The 24836-nt window shown below is 36.1% G+C and overlaps 2 protein-coding genes and 1 long non-coding RNA gene across 5 annotated transcripts; 2 read left to right on the top strand and 1 right to left on the bottom strand.

Moving 5' to 3' along the window:
• The first annotated feature begins 64 nt into the window (after window positions 1–64).
• LOC138329629 (uncharacterized) lies at window positions 65–2803 on the top strand. The gene is made up of 4 exons (XR_011209480.1): window positions 65–187; window positions 506–612; window positions 1261–1365; window positions 2689–2803. It is a non-coding gene; the product is annotated as an uncharacterized lncRNA (long non-coding RNA).
• Window positions 2804–4618: 1815 nt separating this feature from the next.
• Window positions 4619–12480, bottom strand: LOC138329625 (zinc finger protein 271-like). 3 transcript variants are annotated; one of them, XM_069276726.1, is made up of 3 exons: window positions 12201–12480; window positions 10508–10673; window positions 4619–9183 (listed from the first exon to the last, which is right to left on the bottom strand). In XM_069276726.1, exon 3 carries the CDS (start codon window positions 9147–9149, stop codon window positions 7053–7055), a length of 2097 nt encoding a protein of 698 aa, XP_069132827.1. In that variant the 5' UTR covers window positions 9150–9183; window positions 10508–10673; window positions 12201–12480; the 3' UTR covers window positions 4619–7052. The 3 variants fall into 3 exon arrangements, with proteins under 3 accessions (XP_069132827.1, XP_069132828.1, XP_069132825.1); XM_069276727.1 differs by lacking the exon at window positions 10508–10673 and having other exon boundaries at window positions 4619–9225; XM_069276724.1 differs by lacking the exon at window positions 10508–10673 and having other exon boundaries at window positions 12201–12479.
• A 79-nt stretch (window positions 12481–12559) lies between these two features.
• Window positions 12560–22931, top strand: LOC138329627 (SH3 domain-containing YSC84-like protein 1). The gene is made up of 9 exons (XM_069276728.1): window positions 12560–12621; window positions 14583–14742; window positions 15104–15226; window positions 15743–15807; window positions 16210–16451; window positions 16773–16965; window positions 17284–17746; window positions 17911–18027; window positions 18427–22931. Exons 2-9 carry the CDS (start codon window positions 14628–14630, stop codon window positions 18534–18536), a joined length of 1428 nt encoding a protein of 475 aa, XP_069132829.1. The 5' UTR covers window positions 12560–12621; window positions 14583–14627; the 3' UTR covers window positions 18537–22931.
• Window positions 22932–24836: the final 1905 nt, after the last annotated feature.

The following is a 24836-nucleotide window of genomic DNA, read 5'->3' as shown; positions in this document are numbered from 1 at the left end:
GTTCCATTCTTAAAGCTATCAGAAATAGCCAAAGGGATGACTTATATTTTATTATCATTATTTTAGGACCATCAAAGTGCTAAACCTGAATCTAGTAGTACAGACAACAGTGATCCGTTGGCAAAACTGGACAATCTATACTTATTTAATACTTCTCGTATTCTTAATCACCTTTTCAATGGATTGCGTAAGTTTTTTTCAGTACAATCTATACCATTTATAAAACTGATGTGAATAGTTGGCTAATCTATTTGGACTTTGTCTCATTTTTTACGATATTTTGCAAAATTTTCTCTTTTTTTTTCAACGTTAATTCTACAGTATTATTTTAACACGTAAATAATTTTATGGGGAGTGTTTTATATGCATATCCTATCGTCAAGTACTCATAGTTAAATTGCCAACAACAATTAGAAAGTAAAATCATAAATAAGTAATGGATAATGATTGATACAGAAATGCGCAATATCATCTTACGTTATGGTGTTTACATTTGATGACGTAGGCTATAACGTGACGTTATCTGGCGAAGATTTACACCACGATAAACGTGTGATCATGGACGGACTAGCTACAGCAGAGGAATGCGAGGACGTCATGCGTATATCAAAGGTAGGCCATCCGTCATCAGTCCAGGCCAATCAAGTATCTATCAGCGTATAGTCCAGACTCCAGTTTTATCAATATTCGATAACCTTAGGAATTCCCCTTTCTTGAACATTTCTATTTGAAAGCAATACGACGTCAAAGGTAAATTTTATGTTGAGAAATTTTCTGTGTTCTATATTAAAGGAATGTTCTATAGAGAAATTGAAATTAAAGCATTTCATGGAAAATTATGAACATTGATAAATATAAACCCATGAGTAACGCTTATAGATAAATAATTTAATATCGAGGATACAGCAATATGAGGTAGTCATTTGTCTTACATCGCAAGCATTTTGAAGGTGCCAAAATTCATCTTGTATCAGCTAGATTTTCTTTTCCTGAAATCATCATTTCTTGATTGTGCAAAGTTTCTTTACTTGATAATAATCTGATATCACTGGTTTTGTCCAAGGAGGCTGTAATGGGATGGTGGAACGCAATTTCAGAAGCATCAAAGATTTTGAAAAGTGTTCTTGATTGACAAAAACTGTCTCATGTTGAATTAGTAATACTTAAACATGTCGAACAAACAAATATCAGACAATGCATGCAATAAAATGGAAGACTCCTTTGTGTGAATGAACTAAATCGTCCATATGCTCTTTTCAGAATGGCGTTAAAAATGCTGGATATCACGAAGAATACCCGACAGCAGTACGACCAAACTTCGCTTAAAAATTATTTACAGGCATCGATATAATGGATTGTTGGGATGTAAGTAAACATCGACATATTTTGGGGAATATTATGTAACAGTTACAATGTAAACAAACAAGTAAGGGGCCGTTCAGCGGTCGGTCCGTCCAGTCTAGCTCTAGCTACACTGAATCATTAAATCGGTAAATATTACCAAATGTGCTCCTAGTTTTTGGCGAATATTATAGTGGCTATAAGTATAATTTCGTGTCATATCTACATAATATCTTCGACGCCCACGACATATACCAACATCCATGATGATAGTGATATAAATGAGAACGCAACTCAAGAGCATTAATCTTTTGGATAATATAAATAAAACACTGTTTAGTGATCGCAAACCGATCACGAATCCTGGTCTACAATATCGCATGTTACGTTTTAAAGATTTCATATTATTTAATAGTTCGTGACAATCAGTAATCGTTACGTTGCTTATCTATTGTAACAAGTAGCTTTGTCCCGCATTACTGTTCGTATCCTATTATGTAATCATTTTCGTTTTGTATGTCTTGATAAAGGGGCAGATCGCCTTGAAAATTTGACAATTTTGTTTTGTCCACACGGTTGGAATTACTTCCTTGTCCCATATTATAACAAGTAGAAAATATTTGGTTTATGATGCAATTCATTTCATTTACCAACAGCGAAGTCATGTTCAATACCAATCGTTTGCTCAAATTTGATTGGGCAGAAACAAGAAATATCTCAAATTTGATTGGGCAGAAACAAGAAAGTACTCAAATTTGAAACTTAATGCTTTAGATTGATGAAGTTAATAAGCTGACATTGTGTCTAACTTTTATTGGCTAAACCTATGATGGTTGGTATTTGCTACTTAGCTTAAGCTTATATATATATATGTACGTGGTTACATATGTCCATCAACATGTCGTTTGAATGTATTTCGATCTTCCTTTACTGTTTCCCCATCGCTGGTTTGTGTTGACTCTAGCATCATGTCTGAATTGTTGGTATGTGTTGTCGTTTCTGCCAGGTTTAAATTTTCTGTATGTGTCTTTGTTTCTGCTATGTTTGAATTGTCTGTTTGTATTGTCATTTCTGCTATGTCTGAATTGTCTGTTTGTATTGTCGTTTCTGCTATGTCTGAATTGTCTGTTTGTATTGTCGTTTCTGCTATGTCTGCATTGTTGGTATGTATTGTCGTTTCTGCTATGTCTGAATTGTCTGTATGTATTGTCGTTTCTGCTATGTCTGAATTGTTGGTATGTATTGCCGTTTCTGCCATGTCTGAATTGTTGGTATGTATTGCCGTTTCTGCTATGTCTGAATTGTTGGTATGTGTTTTTACCTGTTTTTTCACTGTATAATATTCAGGGAAGCAGACAAACCGTACGAGTGAGGACCTGAGTCACCCTATTCACGGAGACAGCTGCGACTTTAAACCAGATAAAGGAATCTGTTCGAGGGAAACTGCAGCTTATCCTTGGCGCAAATAAAGGTAAAATACGGATAGTTCAGAGGTCAAAGGTCATATACAGAATGAGGTTATGTTGTCTCGGATATAGGTTAACGGTAAAGGTCAAAGGTCATAATTATATTGAATGAGGAGCATACAGTGTACTATATACTGTATCTATAATGTAATATTGCAACAAACGTGGAACGAACATGTCGTTTTCGTAACAAGTCGCAAAGACAATGCTTTGGGGAAATTTAACCATATAGTAATTATTCTGCAATCAATATAATCTGATTAGTTAGCGATTTATATCAAAAACATCATCTTTTACATTTCATGAAACAAAATGTATTGACTTAATATTGACAAAATACGCTGTTTTGTTGAAGTTACTTGAGTTGCTTATACGTCAAAGATCGCCTAGAGATTACACAAATCTAGAGTTAGTCCTTTGATTTTAAGCTTGCTGAACACCAAACGATAATATTGACCATTATCTACAACGTGTCTATATCTGGTTTGTTTCAGTGCTGTGATGTATTTTAATGATGATTTTGAGGGTGGCAAGTTTTTCTTCGCAAACGCAGACGAATCTGAACAGGTAGAGTGCATATTGAATGAATGGGGGGAACTATCATATACAATACCTGGGCCATGTACATGTTAATTAAATGAAAAAAATAATGAGATTTTAATGCTGAAAGTACATTAATCAACACATTAATAGGCGCATCGTTTTTTGTTGAAATTAAATGTGCAAGTATGCAACAGTGACTTTACTGGTATGAAATGACTAGTTGATGTTAAAATAATAACCAACCTTAGCTCCAAGATGGTGTTATTATAATATAATTAAAGAAATATTAAATGGTTTTTTTGTGGTTTTTTTTTTTTTTTTTTTTTTTGGGGGGGGGGGGGGGGGGGGGGGGGGTTCTTTTCTAAAGTTGAGACTGTAACACGTAAACATGTATAACATATTCAATTACTGTATGCTGCATTGTTGTTTAATATTTTTTTGTATTCAGTGTTGATCCCTCACTACCTATTTACCTTCCAAGTCAATATTGTTTCCTACGATCTTTTATTTACATTAACCTTTGATATTTAGCAGTTAAGATTACAGTAAAACACTAAAACATGTTTTCTACGAACATACCACAACAAATTTATGGTATCACGTAGTAATTTTCAATTCCTCATCAAGGTTACAAAAAAATGTTTGCAATATGTGTATAACGAACTATATTTATAAGGAAGTAATCCCATTGGTCCCCGCACCACGTACTTTCTCGCGCTTGATCAGTTTTATACAGGTATGAATATGAGAAACACATGAAACTGTCCATTATCCCGACTTATCTAATATTTAAGGTGTTTCTATAGTTAAATCAACGCATTCCAAGTCAAGGCAAGCAATGCACATTGGGGTGCCATGTTTTAATTCATTTACTTTAGCCATACGTCTAAATTTATATGTTGTTTAATTAACAGGTGTCAGTTGTCCCGAAGTGTGGACGGATGGTAGCCTTCCCTAGCGACCATCTACATGGGGTCAAGGCCATCACCAAGGGCAAAAGATGTGCTGCTACTGTCTGGTTTACCGCGACCAAATCACGTGAAAAACACAAGCCCACATTTACAGGCATTGTCCAATAAACATACGTATAGTACATGATATTAGTTGTTGTTTTTCTATTCATATAATCTGGTTCCCTAGAGCTATGAGTTATCATAATGACAAAACACCTTTTGATATACTGCAGTTTGATACCTAGTAAATGTAGCAAATGCCAAATAAACAGATCCACATATTCGATACATAATGATACAAAATATCACTAAATGTGACATAAGAATGCTTTATTTTTTAATTTTAAGAGAAAAAAATGATGACACTTAATTTTACCATACACAACATTTTTAATGTAGAAGTAGGAGAAACAATGTAAACAACTAAGCACCAGATACATATATTAATTATGATAAATATATAAATGTCTAAAAATCTTCATACTTACAGAAGTAAACGACACCATTAAACTACAGTGGTATTTTATACCAGGCTTAAATACGAGGACCAATGGGGATTTTTGCGCCACCATTGTATCGCCTATATCTGTTGACCTTCTCTGCTTCTCATTCAACAATGTTGGTACATGATGTAACGATATTGGGAAACTACTAACGTGTTATTGATCCTAAGAAAAGAAGCATTGAAGTGGTAGCCAACCAACTGCAAACGTCAGAATTTAAGTAGAACGAATATACGTACCCAGCCTTCTATACCTTCTAAAGACGACACCATTTTCTGTCTAAAAGTCTGTTGAACTACAATATTGAAGCTAGAATTCAAGATGCTTTCATTTTTGTTTTATATAAAACCAGGGTTGGTTTGATTAGTAGAACATCCTGTTAACAGTCAGGGTCATTAGTCATGTACAACTAGGAACCAAAGAAAACCTACATAGGAAATTAAAAAAGTCCACTTGGTTCTTTTATGGCTGGAACAAACTTCAATTGTTGAGATCATCTTGCTTTCTGATTAGTCCTAAAGTAGAATTTACCCCATATGACTTGGGACTAACAGCACCTAAATTTGAAATTAAAACTCCTTGAAGTACTTGCTGAGCAATAGCAGCAAAAATGCTAATTAATCAAATTCAAAGATGGCAGTATGTCTGCACTGACATTTTCTGACAAGATAACCTAAACATATAATGACAAGAATGGTTTATATTTAATTACTGACATAAGTAATAATGGACAGAAGAATGGGCAGTAGGACAGATGAAAGGCCAATGAACCATGTACAAAAGGCGATATGAGTATACGTAGTCAATCTTAATTCTAATGATGATTGACTTAAAATGTATATCTTTACATATACTGTTATATCAATGGCTTTTATAAACAGAATAAAGATGCTATCTATTTATAACAATAAGAAAAATTTACATTTAGTGTATGAATGTAATTGTTAATAAAATATGCCAAGGTTACACCACTATGTGTAATTGGATATGGGCTTGTAAAAAAGAATAAAAGTCATACATAGCAACTTGTAAGAATCAAAACTATTTTTGCAATGCATTATATTAATCAGACTTAATTACACAATAAATGAATTAAAGAGTGCATGTCTAAGACTGTATGGCCTGCATATAGATACTACTCTGTACTACAATAAATACATGAAAATTTTGACAATAGAAATAGTACCAGCTGGTCATCATATTGATAATTATACACAAACAATATATTGTATACAATTATGTCAAATTACAAAACAATTAATAAAAAATAATTACTGTAAACAGTGCAACAGCTTAATCAGTTTTTGATAAGAATTTAAAATGTAAAATTGATACATTACAAAACATTCAACTGATTTCAACATTCACCTTAATTTTTTAATAATTTATACATGTGTTAAAATGCAACTTTAGTGCCCACGATAATTAGTTATAAAACAACATAACAATTTAATATCTTAAGATTCCATATACAGTCTATAATACTGTAATGATGGGGTGTCATTTTCAATGACTTTGTGTACACAATAAACTCTTTTTCTGGACATAGACACATTTTGATGAAAAAGAAAATAATGATAAATAAGATTTAGAATGAGCATAAGATTGATAAATAAAATATTTCCAAGTTCATTCTTCTAAATTAATTATACATATGTGTCAAGCAAATGGGGTTTTAAGTTTGTCTTTCTTACCACCATCTACTTTCACTTGGTGGCAATCTTGCAATTGATTGTGCAGTTTTTGTGCCATAAATAAATCAATGTGCTGATTAAAATGAACGCACAAAATTAATTATCTTTGTGCCATTATTATAGCAAATATAAAATTTGCTCACATTCACTTATGCACTAACATGTTCAATACCAATCATTTGCTCAAATTTGATTGGGCAGAAACCAGAAAGTATCTCAAATTTGATTGGGCAGAAACAAGAAAGTACTCAAATTTGAAACTTAATGCTTTAGATTGATGAAACACGGTGATCTATATGTAAGTTTATTGTTGTCATGATAACAACTGAATCCTCAGGATTAATTATCATACACATTTCTTTATATTAAGGAACAAAAATTTGAAATTGTAGCTTAATAAAATGAAGAAATGCTTGATAATTTATTCTGTTTCTGCAGTTTATAACTGTATATGCAAGTTAATAAGCTGACATTGTGTCTAACTTTTATTGGCTAAACCTATGATGGTTGGTATTTGCTACTTAGCTTAAGCTTATATATATATGTACGTGGTTACATATGTCCATCAACATGTCGTTTGAATGTATTTCGATCTTCCTTTACTGTTTCCCCATCGCTGGTTTGTGTTGACTCTAGCATCATGTCTGAATTGTTGGTATGTGTTGTCGTTTCTGCCTGGTCTAAATTTTCTGTATGTGTCTTTGTTTCTGCTATGTTTGAATTGTCTGTTTGTATTGTCGTTTCTGCTATGTCTGAATTGTCTGTTTGTATTGTCGTTTCTGCTATGTCTGAATTGTCTGTTTGTATTGTCGTTTCTGCTATGTCTGAATTGTCTGTTTGTATTGTCGTTTCTGCTATGTCTGCATTGTTGGTATGTATTGTCGTTTCTGCTATGTCTGAATTGTCTGTATGTATTGTCGTTTCTGCTATGTCTGAATTGTTGGTATGTATTGCCGTTTCTGCTATGTCTGAATTGTTGGTATGTATTGCCGTTTCTGCTATGTCTGAATTGTTGGTATGTGTTGTTATTTCTGCCAGGTCTGATTTGTTTGTATGTGTCGTTGTTTCTGCCATGTTTTTACTGTTCGTATCTGCCATGGCATTTATAATCATCTCTCTCTCGTTGTTATGCGTCACCATGTGCCTTTTTAGGTTACACGGCTGACTAAACCTGGTACCACAAAGTTCACATTTATATTTCTGATCTATAGAGTGGGTTTTCATGTGGGTCTTCAGATTATTGGCACGTTTAAACCCCCTGCTACAAATATGACACACATATGGCTTAGCCTCGGAGTGTTTTTTGAGGTGAGATGTCAGATTGGAAGTCTGTTTAAAACCCAGTCCACATACACCACACATATAGGGCTTCTCTCCTGTATGTCCTCGAATGTGTATCTTCAAGTCACGTGAATCATTAAAATCTTTACCGCAGGTTTCACATTTGTATGGTTTTTCACCTGTATGGTTTCTGAGATGTATTTTGAGGTACTGGGACCTTGTAAATCCTTTCTCACAAATGCCACAGATGTAAGCTTTCTCACCAGTGTGTGACATCATGTGTGCCTCCAAGTCGGCAGGCAGAGAGAAACTCCGGTCACAAACATCACAGGGAAACTCCTTATGTTTAGCATGTGTTTTGATGTGAGTCTTTAAGTTAGATCTGTGATTGAATGCCTTATCACAGATGTCACACTTGAACGGTTTGTCCCCAGAGTGTGTCCTCATATGTGTCTGTAGATTCTGTATGAGACTGAAGTCTTTGTCACAGACCTCACATTTGTACGGTTTCTCCCCTGTGTGAATCCTGTGGTGCTTCTGACGCTGACTTGCCTGACTAAACGTCTTACCACAGTAGTCACAACTGTACGGCTTCTCTCCCGTATGTGTCCTGATGTGTCGCTGCAGTACGTCTGCTCGACCAAAGTCCTTACCACAAGTATCACACCTGTACGGTTTCTCCCCGGTGTGGGTTCTGACATGCGACTGTAGACTAGAACTAGTTGTGAAGCATTTCCCACACACATCACACGTATAGGATTCCATCCCCTCATGTGTAGCCACGTGTTTCTGGAGATTCCCGGAATCGCTGAACACTTTATCACAGACATCACAAGTGAATGGTCTTTCACCTGTATGCTGGCGGTAATGTGTCCTCATGTGTTGTGACAGGCTAAAGCCCTTGCCACAGACATCACATTCAAAGGGTTTCTCCCCTGTGTGTGTGCGTGTGTGCCTCAGTAGATTGGCTGTCTGGTTAAACCCTTTCCCACACACCTCACATTTGAAGGGTTTCTCGCCTGTATGTGTCCTGATGTGTTCCTGTAGATGCGTGGACCGACTCAGGCCCTTACCACAGATGTCACATTTGTAAGGCTTTTCTCCCGTGTGTTTACTTACATGTATCTGTAGCTTGTTCTCCTTATTAAACCCCTCACCACAGATTGGACATTTCAGCGGCTTCTCTTTCACACGTTTAGTAGGTTGTTTCTGTTGGTTAAAGGTCTCCTGAAACTCGTTATTGGTGGCAGCGTTTGTGAACAGGTTCGGTATCTCCTGATCCATACACTGCGGGACAGTTCCGAATAACTTGATGTTTTCCTCCACTTCCTTTACAGCTTTATCGTATAATTCTGATACATCCATCATACTGTCTTGTAACCTTCAGTCAGAATGGTCAATCCTGTAGACAGAAGCAATAATCATCAGATCAGAATGGTCAACCCTGTAGACAGAAGCAATAATCATCAGATCAGAATGGTCAAACCTGTAGATAGAAGCAATAATCATCAGACCAGAACGGTCAACCCTGTAGACAGAAGCAATAACCATCAGATCAGAACGGTCAACCCTGTGGACAGCAGCAATAATCATCAGACCAGAACGGTCAACCCTGTGGACAGCAGCAATAATCATCAGACCAGAACGGTCAACCCTGTAGACAGAAGCAATAATCATCAGATCAGAACAGTCAACCCTGTAGATAGCAGCAATAATCATCAGATCAGAACGGTCAACCCTGTAGACAGAAGCAATAATCATCAGATCAGAACGGTCAACCCTGTAGACAGAGGCAATAATCATCAGATCAGAACGGTCAAACCTGTAGACAGAAGCTATAATCATCAGATAAGCAGAATTTAATCAGTATTTTATACTTTATTAGGCCTAGTTTTAAAATTATTGACATGAAATCTGACTTTCACATATTATCTGAAGTATACCATACTTTTCTTACCGCAAATTGAGATATTTTGGATGTTGTCATATTTTGGCTATTTGGCATTTGGCATGAAAGCGCCAAATTTTAACACACTAAAATTTGCTACGTATTTATTTGTTTATATATAATGATCAATACATCTACATGCCATTTATAAAGTATGTGAACACATACTCTCGGATAAATTGCTCGATCACATTATATAAGCACACATTTAAGGTATGTGCTGTCAACCAAAAAAATGCAAACATCTATAAAATTAACTGTGTTAATATTAATCACTTCTATTGAAGACCAATATTTTGAAGCATTGTCTTTTTTATCGATAAGGCTCTCAAATCCAAAACCAATCACATCGGTTTTTCATTGTTACGGGATCTATGTGCATAGGCATAGTAAATCTTCACAATGTTTTTCTTCTATCAAATCAACTTATGCGCCAAAATTTTACACGGCAAAGGGAAATTCAAAATTTAAACGCACCAACAGGGGAGATGTTTCTGGGCCAAATTTGGTTACAATCCAAGCAGAACTACATGTATATGACTAGTAGCAATTTAAAGGATTTACCTTTATTTCCCATATTGGGCCCTGCCCCTCCTGCCCCCAGGGTGACAGAGCCAAAATTTAGGCATAAACTGTTCCCCTTTCCCCAAGGATGTTTTTGGCCAAATTTGGTTGCAATTCATGCAGAACTCTAAGATAAGTAGCGATTTATAGGATTTACCTCTATTGGGCCCTGCCCCTCCTGCCCTCAGGGATTCATAGTCAAAATGCATACTACCTTTAATTTGTTCCCCTTCCCCTAAGGACGTTTCTGGCCAATTCTGGTTAAAATCCATACTGAACTTTATGACTAGTAGCGATTTAATGGAAATGTTGACGGACAGACGGACAGCGACAGACGCCGTGCCATGACAAAAGCTCACCGACTCTTCGGGCCAGGTGAGCTAGAAAAACAAAAACAACTAAATAAAGAAACAAAACAAGAAATCAATTGTAAAAGGTTTCCCATCACTCAATTAAAACATATGATATAAGTCCTTAACCTGAAATCAGATGATGGTTCTTTGGTGGACTGGGGGTATGGGGACTTACTAGTTGGATCCTTGGTGGACTGATGGGTTGGGATTTACAAGTTGGATCCCTGGTGGACTGGGGGTATGGAGACTTACAAGTTGGATCCCTGATGGACTGTGGGAGTGGGGACTTACTAGTTGGATCCCTGGTGGACTAGGGGAGTGGGGACTTACTAGTTGGATCCCTGGTGGACTGGGGGTATGGAGACTAACTAGTTGGATCCTTGGTGGACTGTGGGAGTGGGGACTTACTAGTTGGATCCCTGGTGGACTGGGGGTATGGGGACTTACTAGTTGGATCCCTGGTGGACTAGGGGAGTGGGGACTTACTAGTTGGATCCCTGGCGGACTGGGGGAGTGGGGACTTACTAGTTGGATCCGTGGTGGACTAAGGGTATGGAGACTTACTAGTTGGATCCCTGGTGGACTGATGGGTGGGGACTTACTAGTTGGATCCCGGGTGGACTGGGGGTATGGGGACTTACTAGTTGGATCCCTGGTGGACTGGGGGAGTGGTGACTTACAAGTTGGTTCCCTGGTGGACTGGGGGTATGGGGACTTTCTAGTTGGATCCCTGGTGGATATGGGAGTGGAGACTTATTAGTTGGATCCCTGGTGGACTAGGGGAGTGGGGACTTACTAGTTGGATCCCTGGTGGATATGGGAGTGGAGACTTATTAGTTGGATCCCTGGTGGACTGGGGGTATGGAGACTAACTAGTTGGATCCCTGGTGGACTGTGGGAGTGGGGACTTACTAGTTGGATCCCTGGTGGACTGGGGGTATGGGGACTTACTAGTTGGATCCCTGGTGGACTAGGGGAGTGGGGACTTACTAGTTGGATCCCTGGTGGACTGGGGGAGTGGGGACTTACTAGTTGGATCCCTGGTGGACTAGGGGTATGGAGACTTACTAGTTGGATCCCTGGTTGACTGATGGGTGGGGACTTACTGGTTGGATCCCTGGTGGACTGGAGGAGTGGGGATTTACTAGTTGGATCCCTGGTGGACTGATGGGTTGGGACTTACTAGTTGGATCCCTGGTGGACTGGGGGTATGGGGACTTACTAGTTGGATCCCTGGTGGAATGGGGAAGTGGGGACTTACTAGTTGGATCCCTGGTGGACTGAGGGAGTTGGTGACTTACTAGTTGGATCCCTGGTGGACTGGGGGTGTGGGGACTTACTAGTTGGATCCCTGGTGGACAGGGGGAGTGGGAACTTACTAGTTGGATCTCCTGTTGACTTGAGACTTAAATACTAGATGGAACCTATGCTTGTCAAACAAATGTCAGCTGGTCCGACTAACAGGACTACTGTCACTCACACAACATTGCACACGTTCTGACCATTGTTGTCATGCAATGATCAGATCTACATGTATGTCAGTATCATACCTACCTCGAATTATCATGCTTCGTTGTATGTAACAGATGCTGACACCAACTCTTCTTCATCATGAAATATTAGATGATGATGTCTTTTGTTGTTAACATTTCAGGGTCAACACTAATGTCAGCTCTGAGAATATTCAGGTGATGCACCTTTTGCAATTACTATCATTTTAATATTCCGAAACCTATTTCTTATTTACTTCTATAGTATGGCAATCATGCAACATACCCATAATGAAAACATATAGGAACCTTTCATTAGAATCAACTGGCGCTATATATGTGGTGAATCGAATTGTGCAGTTTGCATCATTATCCGCAATTTAGTATACACCTTTTTCTGAAACAAGGGAAGTAACTCTGAATTAATTATCTTTAACTTCCGGTTGAAGAAAAAATATGTCAACATTCCAACTCTGGGTTACTCTGTAAGTATAAAACTGTTCTCATTAATTTCATTGTTTTATGGCAACAAAACTACACGCACTATTTTCAAGTTTACGGAATCGTCAAATGTATATGTCCGAATGATTTGGATATTGCTTCTATCGGTACTGTACTGTAAAAGTTTCACTTTCACTCAGCGACGCAAGTCGATAGTGCTGTTAACTGTTCTTAATCCCTATTGAGATTCCTCCTCTAGACTCTTTTATATTCGGACGTCTGATAGATGTCTCTCGTCGGAGTCTAGAGGAGGAATCTCAATAGGGATTAAACTGCTTTATATCATGTTAGGACCAATCTATCTTTAAACTGTAATGTGGTAATTTGCAATTTTGGAGGAATTGTATGAAAATCAATAGTGTAGGAAATAACTAGGAATAGCGATTTGCATACCTGGTACATGTAAAACGAGATAGATAATTTTGTAGATCGAGTCGCGAAAGTAATTAACTTACCGTTAATACTACATGTATCATCACCTTCTGAATAATTTGATTAAAGTGAATAAAATGTAAATTTTCATAAAGCAGGTCGTCTTATGTTTCCCGCTGTTGTCCTAAATATCATATATATAAATATATCACTACGCCAGAAGTCAAAACAGCGAAATGACTATTATGACTGTTATCATATAATACACATACATGTATTACGCAGGAAATCTAGCATATGTTTGGTGTTGTAACCTCATATTAGGCTATTGTTATATATTTTCTTATTTTATTAATGTTTTTAAGAAACCTTTATTTTTTCCCCCAGAAAAGTAGTGGGCCTTTAAAAATAAATACTGTATACATCTATACACATATTAAAGGCTGTTATATTGTGTACAATTTATAACCACTAAAACATTTGTAGAAGAGCTGAAAGTTACATGATGAACGTACAATGTGATATGATCAACTACGTGAAATTCATTTTGTTTGTATGAATAAAATCTTTTTAATGTCTAGTTTTAGTGTCTACATAATTTGAAACTTATTAAACTTGTTAAATAATGATTTAATTATTTTTTTATATGCCACTCTTAAAAAGGTTACTAGATTTTGCCGTGATTTAGTGACACCACCCTTTTAAAAAATTATTCTCAGATATATGTGTCAGCAATGTACGTTCTACAATAAATTAACAACAGTGACATTAAACTGATAACACATTCGTTTTGTGTTAACTTTAGGCGGCGTATCATACAAACTCTTGCATCGGTCACGATATTCTAAGGATCTGATCGACTTTAGAAACTTCCAGAACAATACAATGCAAATCAGGTTTCAATAAAAACAGATAACTTTCAGCACCGACCAGAAACATTTACAGCATTATTAAGCAGATTATATTTAATGTATTTGATTTTCACATCATCCTACAAAATGTAGGTCCTAGGTGTACGTTGCACTATTTGTTTACTAAACCCTGCACAAACCGCATTTAATTGCTGCAGTTCTAATAAATATTTATAAAATTACACAGCCTTGCATAAGGGAAACAGAATAAAAAACATAAAATATCAATTTGGGTGTCTGAGCTCTAGATCTGATGTACCCCAGAAAGGCGTTCAAGCATGACACAGGTAAGTCACCACATACACAGAGACTGGACAGTGTTCTAGCTGACAACTATTTTGAACAGCGAAACAAGACTATCGTATAAATATCAATATGATAATAAACACTTCTATGTAACAAAGAACGTAATAAACAAAGTTCAAAGTAATTTCACGTTTAATATTCTGGTGAAATAAAGGAAATTAAACCATTTCCTTGCAATAGTCCCAAGGAGATTGAGCGAAAGTGCTACGTAAACCTAGGCCTGTTGCCGAGGTTGATTTCATACTGGAAATTAGGTTAGGAAGAAGTTAATGTCTAACAGACATATTTCTAGTTTTTCACCTATTATGAACTTTTGATTATGTCCAATGACATTATATATATTTCTATCATTACAGTTTGTGACATATTTATATGAGGTGTAATGATTAGAAACTGTCGCCATGGTGAACACCCCAATACCTCACAGTCTGAAGTCAGAGGCAAAGAAAGCGGCCAAAATATTACGTAGTTTTACAGTGCCTTCAGCTAATATTGGCCCAGACAAACTCATTCCAGGTAATCCTAACTGTATCATCTATTCATTCCTGTAACCCTTGACTTAGGTCTGTGTAACAGAGATTCAGAAGATTTAAGTTCTGGAAGATGATAGTTAAGATGCATGGTCCATAATGCTTAACCAATGTGGTGTAATGAAGGTATATTATCAGTTGCACTTGTTTAATACCGGTATTGTGCTTAGTTGTAAACACTCAATGTTCTATCTCTAAACAAAAATATAATTGCCTCCGGCTCTATTGAAATATAGATTAAGATATTGTGTTCTGTTCAACCATTGTCCTTTATATATACACACTGGATAACTTCCAGACCCCCAAAACATATTTATTTATTATTTATTTTGTATCGTAACTTCCAGCTGGAATCTTGTTGAAGGCAAAAGGTTTAGCCATCTTGACTGTAGTTAAGGCCGGATTTCTGGTGACAGCGCGAGGTGGTAGTGGTATTGTCATTGCCAAGGTCGGAGATGACCTTGATGCAGGTAAGATGAAGGTCACTTAATTAGTTCAGTATTAATTTTCTGCAATTATTATCAAAAGGGTGGAATAAAGATCAGCTTAATTCTGTTGTCATTACTTGTTGATTTTCAGATTCTTAACTTATATTACAATGTATCAATAGATTGATTATCATTTTAACTTGGTACAGATCTAGATGATTAAGAGATAAAGGTTTAGGATTTTTAGTTGCCACTAGACCTTGATTTGATACAAATGTATTACTTGACCACTTGTCTGAAACCAAAAGTGTCAAGAATAGCAATCCTTGTTGATACTTAAATTATAATTAAATTAATCACAACTGCATAATAATTTGAAGTAATATAGTATAAAAACAACTAAGAATGTTCTGTTCTTTAAAAAGATAACAAATACTTTTAATTGACTGGGGAATCTCCTGACAATAATAATAACAGGAAGTATAGCCCAGTATTATTGAATTTAGTTTGCTTGGTTGATTGGAGTTGTGGCTCAATTATTTAACATGTTTACTACAGAGTGGTCAGCACCGTCTGCCCTGGGTATTGCTGGACTTGGTGGGGGGTTTGAAGTGGGTGCAGAGGTAGGTTTTTAAATATTTATTTTGATATTTTATTTTAACTGTAATTATATATTCACAGCTTTTTGATATGGTTCACAAATTAACTTTTCATTTTGTAATCCAATAAATTTAATACCATTATATCAGATACCTGTAATTGGGTTGTGTACACATAAACAATATTCAACTGCTTTCGTATTTATCATATGATTTTTTCATTTTGAAACATCACCATGCTGTTATGGGAAAAATATCTGTACACTGTATTGGATATCAAAATTCAAAAATCAAACTCAATGTTTATCTTTTAAAATTTTTGTATCATTCTTTGACAAAATAAACTTTTTTCCACATTTAAAAAAATCAACCTCTTTGCAAATATTCAGTTTTCCTGTTAATTCCATATTTACATTTTATCTACAGGTGACCGACTTCGTCATCATTCTCAACTCTCGCTCATCGGTTGAAGCCTTCTCCAAGGGAGGTAATTTGACCCTTGGTGGTAACTTCTCTATAGCCGCAGGTCCCCTTGGACGTAACCTGGAGGCTGACATTGCTGTGAGGAGTCCAGCAGCTATTTACACCTACTCAAAGACAAAGGGACTGTTCGCAGGCATCTCTGTAGAAGGGAGTGCCCTCATAGAGAGGAAGGATGCCAATAAAAAGTATAATTCTTTTTATTTATATATATAATATTACTAGCTAACTTTTTGAGTATCAATATTGAGTTTGAGGAGGATCTGTTCTTGATGTGTTATGTTATTTTGTGGCTAGATTAAAATTTTGATATTCATCGAGTACGAACATAATAGAGGATATTGATTTGTTCGTTTATCTGTTTGTCCTACTCAACTTGTCTCCTTTTCTATCTATCCACTGTCAATATTTCTGTCTACCAATCTTATTTTATGTGTGTAAAATACCCTAATATGAACTGACATCATGTATGTCCTGAGTAGTATGATTTAAAAATTTTCAAATTTCAGATTTTATGGTCAGGATGTGCGAGCCTACCAGATCTTATCGGGTGAAGTTCCACGTCCAGAGAAATGCAGTGCGCTCTATGATACCTTGGACATGCACCGGAAACGGGCAGAGAAACAACTGGTTGATATTGCTAAAAAAACAGCAACTAAGCATGCACATAGCATGGGGGACAAACTTAAGGAACGATTCTCGGTAGGTAACTTAGCTTAGCTAGTGTTGTAGCAGAGTTTGCCATAACACGATGTTCAGAGGTATAACATCTTCTTGAAGAACAGTTTTTAAAAAAACTGATTTTTGAAATTAGATCGGTTAATATAGAGGTTTTACAAACACAACAAAAGTAGCCTACCTGAGTATAAATAGGCATGCATAGCATTTTATTAGTCATAAAATTTTTATAAAATCATTTAATCCCCAAACTTAAATCCCAAGACAAAAAAGTGTTTGATTTGAGAGATATTATGTATATTAGATTAATTGTACCAAATGTTTGTGTCATGTTTACTGTAGAGCACAAGAAAGGAGAGGCCCAGTCCACCGAGACCTAGGTCACACTCTGACTACGGTCTACATGGCTCAGGGGATCCTATGGCTAAGTACAGTTTGCCAGTGACAAATCAGGACAGCAGTGATGAAGAAGATCCAGTCGATCGATACAGTCTGCCCAAGTCACGGTCCAGACACAGTGTCAATGAGAGTGACTTTAGCAGTTCTAAGTACAGTCTACCCGCTGACCCCATGGACAAGTACAGCATGCCCCAGTCAAGGTCAAGGTCACAGTATAACCTTCATGGGGATTCCGAGTTCTCCAGTCATGACCCCATGTCCAGGTTTGATGTCCCTGCTGTGATGCCTCGGGCTCAGTCCTGTAGATCCGTCCATACTGTTACCCAGCACACATCATCCAGTGGAAGGTCAAGGACAGTTATAAAGCGTACAGTCCAGAGCCATACAACACGTACCTCTGTAACAGGTCAGTTCAAGGTCAAACAAGTGCAAGCATACTTCAACAAATGGAATTATAATCAACAAAGACATAGTTTTCGTCACATATTAAAATTAATAATACATTATTCTAAATCCACATGAGACTTTCCAAAGAAAAGCTGTACTATGTTTTTATCTTTGTAACAATAGGATCTAATACACAAAGTTCAGATGATCCTTGGGCAAAGATGGATGTCACACCAAAAAAGGCCATCGCTAAGTTTACCTATGAAGCACAGCTACCTTGTGACATTTCCTTTAGGAAAGGTAAGTTCTGATTTTAGTCTGCCTACATGTTTTGAAATTTTCAATGTTTTGTTATTACTTGAATGCTGAATAGGTTTATAAAAGTCTAGTTTGTCGGCAGAAATTGATCACTGTATCATATCTGTGCCTGGATATTTGTTTCTGTTAGAAACATTAAGTTGGTTTCTTTCGTTTTATGACATTCTGTAGGTTACATTTTAATCCACTGCCTAGTAAAAAGAATGAATGGTATTATAGATGGATAATTGATAAATCTAACACCTCATTTAAACTGTATAATGGTATGACGTTTTGATGCAGATCGAGGAAATACACGTGATATGCTTCTCTGATCTTTTGATGATTAAATATCCAACTGTGTATCTAATATAATAATAAAAAAAAGGTGTTCTATTTTAGGAGAGGAAATTCTGGTTTTAACTCGGACACAATCCACCAATGATTGGTGGGAAGGAACATGTCAGGGGCGGACTGGGATATTCCCGGCCAACTATATAACTGTTAAGTAACAATTGAACAAGACTGATGAAGGGAACATAAAAGAACATGTAGGTATGGTTTGGAATCTTCTAGATCCACTTTTTATGACCAGCCTCTACAAGCAGGCTCTTCCTTAACATCACCCTGGCTGTTCACAGGACCTAAATAACTCAAGCATATATACAAGAATTCCAGGGATTTGTGTTAGAAAATATTTTTACTTTATGATTCTGTTGACTTGTTAATGTTATAATCAGTATGATATTGATTTACAATAAACTGTCTGTGAGTTTGTCAGAAAAATAATTTGATTGAGTGGTTGGAAAGCAGGTTGTAGTTATAGTCTTATTTTAAATTCTAACTTTCAGTCATTTATTCCGAATTTGCCCACTACCTTTCCGAAACGGCTTTTAATTTTTAAAATGGGAATGTAAAACAATTAAGATCGATAATTTTGTAGAGTCTTAAAAACTATTAACTTACCGTTAATACTACATTTATCATCACCTTCTGAACAATTTGATTAAAATAAATAAAATGTTTATTTTCATAACGCGGGTCGTATTATGTTTCCCGCCGTCGTCCTAAATACCGTGCGGTAGTTGATTATCACTGCGCCAGACGGCAAAACAGTGAATTGACTCTCCACTGTTTTCATATATTACAGGAAATCTTGCATATGTTTGGTGTCGTAACCTTATTTTAGGTCATCGGTATGCATTTTCTTATGTAATTAATGTTTTTTAAGAAACCTTTATATTTTGCTCTGGAAAGGTAATGGGCCTTTAACAACATTAAAATGTGCAGTGTAATTTACTAAATCACTATTTTAATAATGATTAGTAAGGTCTTTGTAGACTGTGATAAAGTATACTATACAGTTTTTTTGTGACCTCTAACATAGGTTATATAAGAAGTCAGTTTTTCAATACTTGAATAATAAAATTCTCTTTGTCAGCATTTTCGTTATCCACCCATAGCTAAAGAAACTCCATTCATTTTCCATTCTTTTCACAGGTTTATTCTGAACAGTGGTTTTACAGTTATTTCCCATTTACCATTCAATATACATTACTTTCACTGTTGTTTAGCAGTTATTTGCTTTATTATGCAAATGAGATTTTCCAGTTTTATGACCTCATAGAAAACTGTTTAAAAACCGGTTTTAAAATGGCAGTAATTATCAGAACCAGTATACCAGTTTGTGATGTCATAAACAACTGTAAATTAACTGGTCTAGGATGGAATGCATGGATGATAAGAATAACTGGATAATAACTGCTATAAAACCAGTGATTACCCAGGTGGTGAGAAGGGGGAGGGGAAGGAGGCTGGGGAGGTGAAAGAATGTGAGAAGTAACTGTAAACTAGACACTCTTATCAGGTCAACTTTGAGGTCCCAGGATTTAGAATAATAGCTAGAGGGCATGGTGAACTAAAGAGATGCCTAACATCATTATATCTAACAATTCAGATTTAAAATTATTCCTTAATATTAGGATATACAAAGCTATATATTGTATATAAATGTATAACCTCTAACTTTTTCAAATGTTACATATAACTTTCATATACGATATGATAGGGCACATAATCAACCAAGCATACCATATCGTACAAACCCAGAAACAACAGAATCAATTGAGAAGTAAATTAAATCCCAGAGTGAAGGCTCCATCACCAAACATGTTAAACATATAATTCACTAAATTCAGTTGTTTCAAAATAAGGTGATTGGTTCCACAATACTTTAAGTGAACAATTCATCCATAGAAATTCACTTCAAAATATTACAAAACAATAGATACAAATGTACAATTGTAGAACACTATCATCATTTCCTAAAAACTTCAGTAGTTGTAGACAATTCCATATTCTTGTCTCAATCAAAACAGCTTTTCTTGAAGTAAACAATTTAAGAATTTGTTCCCAGAAGAATATATGTTGGAGATGAAAACTAGCTGTCCTATACATCATGTACAAGTAGCCACAGCAAACTAACATTCAAAATGAGAGGAAGTTGCTTTCCATTGGACAATATGTTAGATTGAGGCTCAAATTTGCCCCCCACTCCATCCCATCCCATATCCCCCAATCCTTCCACATTCTTCCTGTGGGCTTGACCTATGCCCTGCTGTGGCTATGTACACAAGTACTGTTGATGGTAGCATTAGATAATTGGTTACAGAGCAGATATTAAAAAACGGTTATTTACAAAAACTTCTTCAGAATAAAACTATGAAATAACTGGTATTTTGATACAGTGAAATTCCAGTTATCTAAAAACTGCATTTTGAATGGAAATTTTTCAGCAGTTAAAACAAGGTTTTCAGAAAACTGTCTTTTAACTGTACACACAAAACTGGTATGAAGAAATGTGAGGAGAGAAAACCTTGAAATGAATGGTAAAAGAATGGAAACTGTATTTTAACTGGGATTTAACCGGAATATCACTTATTTTTGCTAAGGGCAATCTTGATGCAGTTATTTTAGAGTGTTCTTTCCTTTTGTTAAGCAGCTTCATCTGTCATCATCACCATGTTTACTACCTGTATATCTAATTTTGTATGATGTGCCTAGTTATATTTGTACATTCCAATTCCTTGTGATTTCATGTGATATTTCAATCAGAAGCGTTTCTTAAATGATATTCTCCACAACTACAAAATATATATATATATATATATACATTATTTTGTTACTATGGAATGTTTACATATTTTCTGCAGTGTTGTAAATCTCTGTAGGATAAGCAACTGCAATGTAGATATATTTACAATTATGTGTATAATGTTTTGATAGACTAATTTATTTCTCACAATGACAGCATTGATGTTTGTACTAATTATGTTTGATAGTTATAATTTGATATTTTTGTTTGTTTGTTGACTTTACATATAGAACAGAATCAATAATACATGTAATATGTTTATACATGTGTCCAAACTACAACAAACACCATGACCATTTGTTGATGTTGGCAATAGGGATGAATGACCTATTTGTGTGATGACATTGGCCTATTTAGGTGTGATGAATGACCTATTTGTGTGATGACATTGACCTATTTAGGTGTGATGAATGACCTATTTGTGTGATGACATTGACCTATTTAGGTAGGATAAATGACCTATTTGTGTGATGACATTGACCTATTTAGATGGAATGAATGACCTATTGGTGTGATGACATTGACCTATTTAGATGGAATGAATGACATATTTAGTGATAACATTGACCTATTTAGGTAGGATAAATTACCTATTTGTGTGATGACATTGACCTATTTGTGTGATGACATTGACCTATTTAGATGGAATGAATGACATATTTAAGTGATAAATTGACCTATTTTTATGAGATGAAAGACCTATTTGTGTGATGACATTGACCTAATAACCTTTATTAGATGGCTTATTTAAGTGATAACATCGACCTATTTAGATTGTATGAATGACCTTCTTGTGTGATGACATTGACATATTAACCTTATTGGATGGCCTATTTATATGACAACATTGACCAATTTAGATGGGATGAATGACCTATTTGTGTGATGACATTGACCTATTTAGATGGGATAAATGACCTACATTCTACATTTTATATCAAGATTGATGACAGGTTTAAAGATGTTCACCTGTCTAGGATATGATTGTAAACTGTTCTATGTTTATAAATTGTTATGATCATATTCACCTCTTGATCTAAATACCTGTGACCAGTTTTAGGAACTTTTCCAAACTTTAAGAAATTCCTTAACTTAAAGTTACCCATAGGAAAGCAGAAAGCATAACAGAAGTTATGGGAAAATCTTAAGTTAAGGCGCCTTCCCTAAAATCTGTAATGTTTTCCTATAAGATTTTTGGGGATTCCTAAAATTTAAGGAATGTTAATGAAATTGAGCCCTGATGACAATGACACATTAAAAATGAACAAGATGACCTTAAACAGTGATAATGTTGATCCTTTTATCCTAGAATTGTGACATTTTACATTTATCAGATGATCTATTTCATGTATGGAGTTGATCTATATATACATTGTACAAAATGTACTATGAAATCTTAACCTATGTTTTTACCTGAACACATTAATTGACTTGCTTACTTGAGGAAATCGAGGTTTTACATATAAAGGTTGAGGACCTACATGTATAATACCATGGTTAGACATGACCAGCGTACTTGTTAATCTGGACCCATTTGTTTGAATATATTGACATACCCTATGAATATTAGCCTGCCTAACAACTTATTGACATTGACCTACATACGTTGATCTATTTATAAAGAAGTTTGTCTTATTTACTAAATTATCATTGATCACATTGTATCAGAAGTATTTTCTTGATGTTATAACACATTTTGTGCCATTCTTAATTTTTTGTTATTTGCTAATTAAAGAATTACTTTTCACTACAATTTGTGTTTATGTTGAATATGAGTACAATGTACGATAAAAAACGTGTAATTACCCGTGGAAAATAACCTTACTATATAGATGTAGTGTTCCCAGTTAACAACACAAGGTTCAAACTCAAAAAGATGTTTTTCGTACTTATATAGGTAGTTCTGGAGAAAAGCAAAGCTTTCAGTACAACTATAAGTCTTCACGATAAGGGATTCATAAACCACTCTGGCAAAGACTTATTATGAATATGTATTTTGTACGCACATCCATTGTATTAACAAAGTGGAACCATAGGCTTCATCTGAAACATTTTACTCAAAACTACGCATATTTGCAGCAGGTAAAAACGTCAAAATTATGATCAATCAATTAATTCATTCCGTAACGCCTACGAACGAATATTTGACCGTATCACGATTGAGATAAAAAGATACAGAAATTAATGTGGTCATTTTTTTTTACAAATCTTTATCTCCCAGCGGCCAGATTGTTTCTATCAACACAGCAACAACAAAACACGTCCAATTGATGCTTATTGAGAATGACCAGGAGTAGAGCGCCATGATGACGGTCTGGAGACTTGAGACACAGTTCTGGCACCCTCAGCGTCGACGTCCATCTCTACTTTATATCATTGTTACTGGTCTGTTTAGAACTATATTGAATAAACTATATAGCACAGGTACCTGTGGATAAAGTAATTCCAACACCATCGGCTTTCACCAAGCTGTGCTGGTTAATAGACCACCAGCTGGAACATCTTTGAATGAAATAGACACATTTCCGGCACCGTCAGGCTCACTTCTAAATTGTTACTGGACTGCTTAGAACCATATAGAATGACAAGAATGACATGATGACGGTCATGAGACTTGAGATAGACGCAGTTCCAGCACCACCAGTCTCCACCTCTACGTTGTTACTGGGGCGCCTAGAATTACACGTACACACTGCAGAGATTGTCGGCTCGGCCATCTCCGTACAGTTCTCACTTTCCAGCTGATCTATCAAACAGATGGTCTGGAATGGGTTGGAGACGTTGGTAAGGTGACCACACAGGGGACAAACCGTATCCTCGATCCCGTCCGGGGATGTCCAGTTCCGGAGGCCACATGTGGTGGCAAGCTCTAGAAGGTTCTGTGAAGATCCTCCATATGCAATACTTTGTAATGGGTTCCTCTCGTCCCATTCAAATGTATTGTCGCCCCGTCGTTTGAGTCCCACGATGACGTCACCACCATATTTGTACACACGGTATGTGGTAGAACAGTTACTGCGGGGCCAGACACTCTCAATGGTGATGTTTGTCCCTATGGGGTAGCCATCAGATCGGAACACACAGCTGACGGCGAACACAGAATCCACTCGGTCTGGGGCCATGGTGATGTTGTAGATCTCTCTGCCATACACTACCACGGATGACATAGACAAAAGTTCTGTCATACTGTACTGCTGCCAGAACCGCACGAGACAGCAGGAACCATGTCCAACAAGAAGTGCCACCAGGCACAAGGAGAGTATGCACGCGGGCCGCATCCTCACAGATTGTTCTTGTTTCGAGTCCGTGAATATACTTAGAATTCAACTTTCATTAAGAAAATTACATGCCATTGAAAATGTTTCTAAGTTCCAAACCTAGAGCTAATGGTCCAAATATTGATTCACTATTGCTTAAAAGTGCATATAGGTTTACACGCCTTGGTCACATCCACGAGCGTCTCATAATATGTACAATGCTTACTCCTGATTTAGTTCGACGTCAATTCCAAAGGTACATGTATTTTAAATGTACTTCATTTGTTCACTCATTTTTTTAGTTCATTAAAACCTAGTAGACTGCACTAACAAATGAAAGTAATCATGCAACATTGAGAGAGATATGTTTTCGATATGAACAGTTCTATACACTGTTGGGA

Source organism: Argopecten irradians, chromosome 8 (assembly GCF_041381155.1).
Source record: "Argopecten irradians isolate NY chromosome 8, Ai_NY, whole genome shotgun sequence".
NCBI classification, from domain to species: Eukaryota; Metazoa; Mollusca; class Bivalvia; order Pectinida; family Pectinidae; genus Argopecten; species Argopecten irradians.
Note: the sequence above shows the minus strand (reverse complement) of the source record. Positions and strands in the feature narration are given on the sequence as shown.